This window comes from Amphiura filiformis, chromosome 7, assembly GCF_039555335.1.
Source record: "Amphiura filiformis chromosome 7, Afil_fr2py, whole genome shotgun sequence".
NCBI classification, from domain to species: Eukaryota; Metazoa; Echinodermata; class Ophiuroidea; order Amphilepidida; family Amphiuridae; genus Amphiura; species Amphiura filiformis.
The window spans coordinates 44,957,902-44,967,743 of record NC_092634.1 but is presented as its reverse complement, the minus strand read 5'-3'; the positions used below and the strand labels follow the sequence as shown (position 1 = coordinate 44,967,743).

The window sequence follows — 9,842 nt, the reverse complement described above, 5'->3', positions numbered from 1 at the left end:
ACCCTCAAATTGCACAAATATTTATTTTGTACTAAATACAAAATATTTATTTTGTATTATACTAAAGGATTAGGATTTAGCAATGTTAAATTTGGCAAAACAGGATAATATTCTTTTAATCAAAAAAAAACAGTGCTGTATTTGTCTGTAATAGGGAGTAAATATATAACAGTAATAAGCAATGCCCAATGAATAATTATGTACAAAGTCATGAATATATTTTTAACAATAAAACTACATTTTTGGCTTCAACATCTTTTATAAAACTTTGTATTTGACAACTTTTTAAGATCCAGTCCCACCATATTAAAAAAAAAGTGGACTCTACATATTTTTAAAAGAAATCCACCATGTTGGATGTCACATAATAAAGCCATCACATTTTGAAAAGGCTGTCTTAAATGTATGCACTTGACTCATAAAAAGCATTAAGAGCATTCATTTGGACTTCTGCACAAGATACCGTAAAATCTTGTCTACAAGCATATAAAGTGCTTCTGATGAAACCTAAATTAATCCAGGTGCCATTATGGAGTTTGAGCAAATAAATGACAGATCCAAGCATATACGAACAAGTATTATTGTAAGACCAATCTTTTCTATTGGCATATTTACCCTTGTTTCGTATTAACTTAGCTTTCATCGAAAACACTATAATATGCTTGTAGAAGAGGTTTTACGGTATGTATTGTAAACATGTAGGGCTACAAACACACACAAAGCATTAGCAATACAGTCGTGGAAAATTAATTTAGAGGTACAATATTTTCCCCTTCCTGTGCTATGTGAAAACATGGTAAGTCCACTACTCTGATCTACATCTTTGGTTATCCTGAATATTCAGCTTTGAATTAGACAAAAATGTACATATAAACAACTATTTCAGCAAATAATTTCAGAATACAAATTTCAGCCTCATAATACAATACTTGCATAGTTACATAGTTGAACAACTCTGAAAATAATTATTTTTTGTGCAGGTCCATTTCCAACATTCTTTCACCATCAGTTCATTTCAGGCATTTTGTGTCATAATTTTCCTTGAACTAATTTTGTATTACGTTTACTGTAAAACTATATAATAAATATATATTCAGTAACGTTTTGCAAACATTCTTGCAAGTTTCTTGCAAATGGTAGCAAGCCTATTGAAGACTCAGTAAGCTATATTTTTACAAAATCCAAATGGATGGCCTATACAAAACTATACTGAATCAAGTGAACGCTTTATTTATAAGATACTGTACTATTCTTCGATGTACACATATATCTCAAGTATAAAAATTACAAAAAAGGTCAAACATATTTATTCAACATTCTTGTGAATTCATAACTTGTGTGAAACATACTGAAGAATGACATGGGTAGATGCCAGTGGGGAGTTGAGGCCAAAAAACAAAGGGTTCTTGTTATTTTCTATCTTCTAGCTGTTTCAGTATGACCCATATCTTACAAGCAAAAAACTTTTAAAAAAAAAGGAAATTAGCTAGCGAATAAATCACCAATGTAGCTCATATTTCTGAGCATCAGTACACAAGCCAAAGTAGTTTTTGGAAAGGAAAATTCCCCACTCACCTGTACCCATGCTGGCACTGTACTGCTCACCATAGAACATATGCACCAGCAAACACGCAAATGTTTTTAACATGTTATTGTTATAAACATGATTTGTTGTTAGTCAAAATTTGTTCATAACATTTTAATGTCAGGTTATATAAATGTCATGTTTGAAAACACTACAACACCATTAATGTTGTCAAAATCATTGTAAAATATTTTTGCAAAATACTTTGTCAACACTTAAAAGGGTATTTCGTGATCCACAGCCTCATCCCCCACTTTTCTCCAAAAAAAAGTGAGATTTTTATATCACTGGAAACTTCTGGCTACATAATGTTTATGTACCAAACATTTCTTGCAGATTATTTCGTTTAGCAAAAATATCGCCAAATTTGAATTTCATTCTGCTATACCTCGAACGAAATTACAACAGTGTCCTATGGAGCAGTATAATACACATGCATAACTTGCAAACGCAAAATCGGAATCATCTGAAATTTTGGGAATAAGCTTTTTTTTATGGATATCTACTGAAAAATGTCATAAAAAGAGAATGCTAGGATAACGAAATCCTCCTTTAAATTGACACATTATGTTAAAATGTTTGGCAACAAGTTTTCAAAAATGTTTTTGAATGTTATTAAAACATTTTAAAACCTATACCCTTTATATAACCCAACATTTAAAAATTTTCTGCAAAACGTTTTGTGTTTGCTGGGGCACCACCACCTTATAAGGCCAAAAAAATGCGATTTTTTTTTTTATTCCCGACTTTTTTTCATGGTAAAAAGTCTGATTTTCGCCTATTTTTTTACAATTTTTACAAACGCAGCAAGCTTTGAGACAAACCTTTTTTTTTTTGGCCTAATATTTATAAACCGGGTCACAATGGGTTATTCCATTTTAAATCCACACTACCACTGTGGAAGATTTTGAAAATGTCTCCATCAGGGGGAGTATGAATTTCAAATGGAATTAGCACAATAAACAACACTATTTGAAACATGCCCTCCCTCTGTGGAAGATTCAGAGTGAATCTTTCTCAGATGGTGTATGAAATTCAAATGGAGCTGCCTAAAGTGTCATTCCATTTTGAAATTCATTCTCCCTCTGTGGAAGATATTTCCAAAATCTTCCACAGGGGTAGTATGGATTTTAAATGGAATAGCCCATTTACTGACAGGCTTGATGACGATATCCCCCCGCTCTGACTAAACCTGGCTTACTCCAGCTTACAAAATTGCTTAATGACTTTATCCCTGAGTCTTCCATTGCCAGACTTCTTCAAGGCATATAAGATTGGTTCAATAGTCGGGTTGTCTTGATGCTTCCACCACTGAAGTAAACTCTGCAGTATGTAGGCACTAACACTGCTGACGTTGGTGCCATCGTCTGTGGGCGTAAGTCCAAGGTGTTTCAGGAATATCAGGTATGTCCAGGTGTCCAAACCTTCTGCTACTGCCACAACAATATTAGCCTCAAAACTGACACCATCTGTTCAAATTAAAAGCATGGTACAAACATTTATAATTTTAATATCATCACTTTTGTGGACGTAATCAAGCAAAATGATACACATAATTAAAGCCCTGCGGGGAAACATAATTTATGTGATTCCCCGGAAAAGTACAGGAAGCATTGTCCACAGAGCTTTAAACCTAATTTGTCCACCTTTTTTTCATTTTGATAATCTTGCCTATGTTTTTATTTTACAACCATCAAATCATTATTTGGCTGCAAAGCTGGCAGTCAACATTAATGGGTATATTTTCACAGGAAAATTCTCTGGACACATGACCAATGCGTATCAATGTGAGTGTAACCTCGAGCCTGACCCCGGCGGTGACCTCGCTAACCTCGCTATTCAAGTCTTAGTAATTTTGAATTGGAATAGTATTCTTGGCCACAATTTTCGATAGAAATTCATGCATTGCAAATTGATTGAATATCATGCAATCTTAATTTCTTCACAATATCAACAAAACGTAATTTAAATATTTTTTTCCGTAGGTAGATATTTTTTATCTACAGAAACTCTTACCATAATATTATTAACTTGCGACAAGTTACTTATTTTGCATCAAAGGAGGAATTATTCCTATTCAAATACATTGGTAGATCACCCGCTGTGCTCTGGGTCACATTCCATAATGCTAATATATGTCTGTGCCCATGGGTTTCTGTGTCGTGTCCAGAAAATTTCCCGTGAAAATTTACCTATTAATTTTGACTGGCTGGTGACCAAATGCTTCCTCCTAAATTGGTGGGTTTTTTCTTAAGGGCAAGTTGACTTTTGAATAGCCACAGTCACCATATAATAGGATTAGAGTTGGGTGTTAGGGCTAGGATTGGGGTTAGGTTTGGTGTTCGAATCAGCCTTCTGAATTTTTCGTGTTGAAGGTCACGCTCTACATCAATCAATCTGATATCAAAAGAGATGCTAGTTCTCTGTGTCAAAAAATGACACAGAATTTCTGGCACATTTGTGTATACTATTTTCAGCAATGTGGTGCTAAAGTTAGTAACATGGATATGTCTTGAACTCAGCAAATACGCCAAAAGTTCAAATGAATAAATAGCCTGATAAATTGCATCAACTGCCTATTCAATCAGCACTACTCAACGGTGTCATTTTGGTCCACTTCTGGTGACATTAAATAATGAGAAAATCAGACCGATTTTGGAAATTTGAAAATTTTGAAAAAAGGTTTTGGTATCACAGCAATATCCATATCCTAGGGAGTAACATGATATCTCAATCAGTTCTGTAGTAGTTACAGTTACAGAGTTATGGCAGCTCAAAAGACTGTTAAACGGCCGGTTATCATTTTACCCAATTCAAAGCAAAACATGCTGACATAGTGTTGCGATTTTTTGCATACACTGCGCTCTGTACGCCAGCATGTGTGACTGTGAGTAGGTAATGCAGAAGTGAATCCAACCATGCCAATGCACTCGTGGTTGGTTAGTATTGTATCTAAGGCTGTGTGTTCATGTTGTAGTTTAAAATATGTGATTTACGATTGCTGCTCGATTGTGTACAGCTGTTGAAAGTTGTGTTCATTCAATTGAATTTCCTAGTATAGTAGCTATGAATAGCATGTGGTAAATGACTGTTGAATCTTACTGGATCTTATTGACCTTTGACTATTTCTTTTTCTGAATTGCTTTGGAAGGATGAATAACTAGCTTCAAATTTTACAAAACTTCAATGCACACTAAAGAAACTCCTTGGTGCGCTTTCATTACAACCTCACCTGCAAGTTGATAGGAGGGCAAGTTTTCTTCGCAACTTGATACTACATATCCAGCAGTCTCAGGTACTTTCTCAGCCTTTTTTAAGTCAACATCACTGAAACCGGCATTGCTAGCTCCACCACCACCATGAGCACCACTAGAAGCATTATTACTTGGTACTGCCACACCAGCAATGTCAGGTTTATCTACTGCAACAACCTCAGAGGATGCCAAAAGGTTGTCATTTGATGCTCCATCAATGATACTGTTGCTATGGAAACTGCTTTGTTGAGGTTGGTTGCTATGACACCCTACATCAACATCACTGGATGAACTTTTTAACACTTCAAGAAAGGGATCAGGTTGCTCATCTCTTGCGGATGTGTCACTATCTCTGGAAGAACCATCAGATGATGTGTCACCACTAGAACCAATGCCAGTTGAGCTGGAATGAGAGTCAGCAAGTCCAGATTCAGATCCTTGGACAACCACCCCTCTGTTAACAAGAGCTGTCTTATGATCTTCCTCCGGTGGAGTCACATTTCCAGAAGGTGCAAAATGGCTACGATGTGTCTCTCTTGTTTCTGGTTGGCTCACTTGGCTGACAGCAATTTGTGGACGAGGAGAACCATTAGCTTGCTGACTTGGTCCCACATTGTCACTGTGGTTTTGATTGGCATCCAGTTCACTACTTTGCTTGGATGTTCCAGGGCAGCTTTTCTTTTTGCGTGCTGCTTTTTGCCTTTCATCAGGAGAGCTTGATGAAGTTGAATCACATTCACCTACAAAAAAGAGAAAGAGAAAAAAACTACTTTAAAATCATTAATTAACATGTATTTTCCAAGATTGAGGCCTCAGTTAACCCTAACACCCATAAATATCCCAAAATACCATGATGATAACCACAGTGAATGCTTGAATCCTATCTTCCAATAGCAAAAAGCAATGTTCAGTGTTAGTTAGGTTTAAGGTTAATTTATAGATTAGCAATCTTTATTAGAATATGAGCTCATTATAATCCTTTCAAATTTACTCTACTACTACCACTGCACTTGTGTGTTAATTTTCCTAAGATTACTTTCAAGGACTCCAATGAGGACTTCTGAGACCCTAAATACTGGTCCTCGGAGGATAAACAGCTCTAATAAAAAATAAAAATAAATAAAAAGCGCAGTGATTTATAGTGCGCTACGCACAGGCACAACGCCTAGACGTTGATCCACAAGCCTCAGCACACTTAACAGGTTGTCACTGACCACTACGGCCCCACATCATTCCATAAACCATTAAACAACAATGGGCCAGAAACATCAGGTCCTGTACCGGATTCCATGATACGCGAATTTTGGTATTACACATTTTGTTGGGACTTGGTATGATAACACATCGCAAACTACAGACATTTTTTACTTCATTTGTATAATTTTTAAAGGGGCACACCACCATAAGATTCCGCGGTCAAAAAGTGCAACCCGTAAATAGTCCCCGTAAAACATAGAAATTGAGCTTATTTGTCTAATTTGTCAGCCAATATGAGTTTCAGATACTTTTCTTTGATGCTTTTTTTTACTTCATTTGTATAATTTTTAAAGGGGCACACCACCATAATTCAGCGGTCAAAAGTGCAACCCGTAAATAGTCCCCGTAAAACATAGAAATTGAGCTTATTTGTCTAATTTGTCAGCCAATATGAGTTTAAGATACTTTTCTTTGATGCTCTTTTTTTTACTTCATTTGTATAATTTTTAAAGGGGCACACCACCATAAGATTCTGCGGTCAAAAAGTGCAACCCGTAAATAGTCCCCGTAAAACATAGAAATTGAGCTTATTTGTCTAATTTGTATGCCAATATGAGTTTGAGATACTTTTCTTTGATGCTATATTAAACCTGGGATGGTTTTGATGAAATTCTGAGCATAAAAAAATGATTTTGAATCTGTCCTGGCTGGCGGACTAATTGCGCAAATCAGTATGTCGATTAAATGCAGACGTCCCCGTTTGCATGGTCCTAAACTGCATCCACATTCATTACACATGGGTGCGAGTTGGGAGGTGGGGTTGTGCCTGTATTTAATGTTTAATACATACCTTTTATTTTCAGGCGAGCATTTGGTGGTATATAGGGTTTAGCATCATTTGATGTACCATTACTCCAAAAATCATCACCACCATCATCTCCTACAAGACAATTCCAAGTCACAGAAATGCATTATGTATTGCATAGTACCCAAATAACACTGACATTTTTCAGTAGCAAGTACTATTTCAAAATACATTTAGCTAAATACCGTAGAATTCCGTCTAGAAGCATAGGCTATATGCCTCAAAACGAGGGTTTTTTTTAACGAAAGATATGAAAGGCCAATACCCTTCTCAAAAACATTGCAATAGATTGGTCTTACAAATAAACATGTTTGTACAGCCGCCTTTATCAGTAATATAGTTGTTCAAACTCCAAATAACGTTTTTGTTGAGAGTGTCTGCCTCTTGTCTCTTGTGTCAAAGAAACCTTGTTTAGAGGCATATATATGCTTGTAGACGGAATTTTACGGTAGTTCATGTTACTGCCATGGGAACTTATTGACAATTTATAAAATTACTTTTAAACTCTACCTTGACATCCTAAAAAGAAACCAAAACACCCTTCAATACTTTTATCATATTGGTCTGAATTTTTTTTCATAATTTTCCCAAAGAAAATAGGACTAAACTAATCCTTGAGAAATGTGGCACACAAATACAGTCTGTGTCAAAATAAGTGCCCACTAAATACCGTTCTCCCGACCTCTTACCAAATGTCACACACAGGTTAGGGGGAATAATTATGTTAAATAAAGCCACAATTTCTCCGCAATACGGAAAAACAGAAAAATTCACGGAATTCGGGGTTTGCTCACGGAAATTTGAAAATGCCACACAATAGTGAAAAGCTGTGTAAAATGTTTAACTTTTGTGTTGATTTGCAAAATGAAACAAAGAAAAGTTTATTTAGCAGTAACCAACCATTAAACAATCCATTCTAGCATTAATTCTAGGTCTACAATGCAAGATTCTGGCCATACTACAGTAAAAGGTAAGACAAAATACCCTTTTAAAACATGTTTGTTTTAACTTTTCAGTGCTTTATAGTGGAAAATGGAAAATCACAGAAATCATCCAATTTGTAACACAGATTTTAAATTTTGTAACACAGAGAAATCGTGGCTTTATGTTATACCCTACACAGCATACCCCCTGTGTTCACTTTATATAATAGGTACAATGAGGCATCACACCCTTATGGTTCTCAGTGCGGAGGGTATTCCATATTTGTACCATTTAGGGGTTTGACACAAAAACAAACTGTGTGACCACAAGTAACACCACCCCATGGTATATAATCAGGCAGATTTACCATCTTCAGAGCTCTGAAATTTATACAAGTTATACACATTTAATTCAGCGATTTATACAAGTCTATTTTACCAAATTTAGGGTCCCTGTACAAATTGGTACTTTTCATACCCTAAAAATATAGTTTGATGAAAAACTATAGGTCCTACCCATTTTCGTAATACATATTCCTAAGAAAAACAATACCATTTTTTTCTTTTGGTGCTTTTGATACCCGAAACGAGCACACATTCATCTCTTGAAAATCAAAATACAAGGGTCATTCAAAAAGTTCTACCTCCATCAGCATATCTCTGTTACCTTACTTGCCAGGATATTGAAATTACCCGTGATTATACTCTTAAACCTTATGGACCTCCAAACATCGTCTTGAGCGTTGCGACACATTTTTTACGCTGACCCCCCTAAATTTCACATTGATGCCACGGGAAAACGAAATGGAGTATGAAGCTCAATTTTTCAGGATTTTACTTTCTCATCACTATCTACCACCACACAGAAAAAGAAAAAACTTGAAGAGGTGCTGCAGTGCACATCCCTGGAGTTGACATGGATTGGCTCGGCTACAAAATAAAAGTTATTTGGTATGATATTTGGTTGTTTAGATATGTTGGTTAAAGCGAATACAGATTTGGTACATCGGAAACGGGTTAAAATCTGAAGCCAAAAGTTTAGTAAGCATCATATTATAGCTTATTTTGTTCCTATTTGAGGTCCCTGACATGACTTGGGGACGTCAAAAAACGCAAAAAACATGTTTTATACGAGAAGAAAACATTGAAGGGTTCAACAGACACACAAATCTTACTGAAATTTGCCAGATTTCACTAGAGGGTAATTTCACTTAAGGGTAATTCATGATTATGTCCTTTTTTAAGCAATGGATGCATCTTGATGTGCAAATAAGATGAATAGTATGATAATAACCTTGTATTATACTTTACAAAATACAAAAACTGTGCATAAGACTTATTTGATTTTAATTTATGAACCAATCCATATGACTTGAACCAACAAGGGCTCACCCGATCAAAGTCAACAACCTATGGAAATGGGTCAATATGAAGGCTACTTTGAGCATGTGTCGGTTTTGTTGTGCAAAATACATGATACCCAATAAAACTGTATTATCTCCAAGCATGAGATATTGATTAAACTATATGACCAAAAATAAAGCGATTTAATCATATTTCCACATAGATGTTGGCAACCTTTTTATTCAAAATTAGCCTTTCTTTTCAGACCGTTTCAAATGACTTTTATTTTGTAGCCAATATTCATGGGTAATTTCAAAATCTGGCACGTAAGACAACAGAGCTGTGATGATGGAGGTAGAACTTTTTGAATGACCCTCATACAAGAGAGGTCCATGGGATATGACCCACTGGTTACTATCTTACCTGAAGAGTGAAGAACAGTAGTTCCAATGGTACCATCAGCATACACTGACACCTGTGTCTCAACTAAGCCACCTGGGTTTATATCACTAGATGAATTGGAGGACATCTCAACACTGTTACCATGAATCAAAGCGTCTGTGATCAAAGACTTTTCTGATACTGACACATTGTCTCTCTGTGGTGTATCACTAACTCCATTTGATATTTTTATGTTTTTACTATTTAGTAGCCAATAAATGATTAGTTTGATT

At 35.6% G+C, this 9,842-nt stretch overlaps 1 protein-coding gene across 1 annotated transcript; it reads right to left on the bottom strand.

Moving 5' to 3' along the window:
- Positions 1-2,430: 2,430 nt before the first annotated feature.
- On the bottom strand, positions 2,431-9,828 carry LOC140156384 (uncharacterized). The gene is made up of 4 exons (XM_072179344.1): positions 9,592-9,828; positions 6,887-6,976; positions 4,818-5,579; positions 2,431-3,054 (listed from the first exon to the last, which is right to left on the bottom strand). The coding sequence occupies exons 1-4, from the start codon at positions 9,695-9,697 to the stop codon at positions 2,783-2,785; spliced, it is 1,230 nt and encodes a 409-aa protein (XP_072035445.1). The 5' UTR covers positions 9,698-9,828; the 3' UTR covers positions 2,431-2,782.
- Positions 9,829-9,842: the final 14 nt, after the last annotated feature.

Bases quoted from the DNA above. Each gene is read 5' to 3' on its own strand.
- LOC140156384 (XM_072179344.1), bottom strand. From the start codon at position 9,697: ATGTCCTCCAATTCATCTAGTGATATAAACCCAGGTGGCTTAGTTGAG. The intron at 6,977-9,591 runs GTAAGATAGTAA...ATTGTCTTGTAG, and splicing joins TACTGTTCTTCACTCTTCAG to GAGATGATGGTGGTGATGAT. The intron at 5,580-6,886 runs GTATGTATTAAA...TCTTTTTTGTAG, and splicing joins TGCTCGCCTGAAAATAAAAG to GTGAATGTGATTCAACTTCA.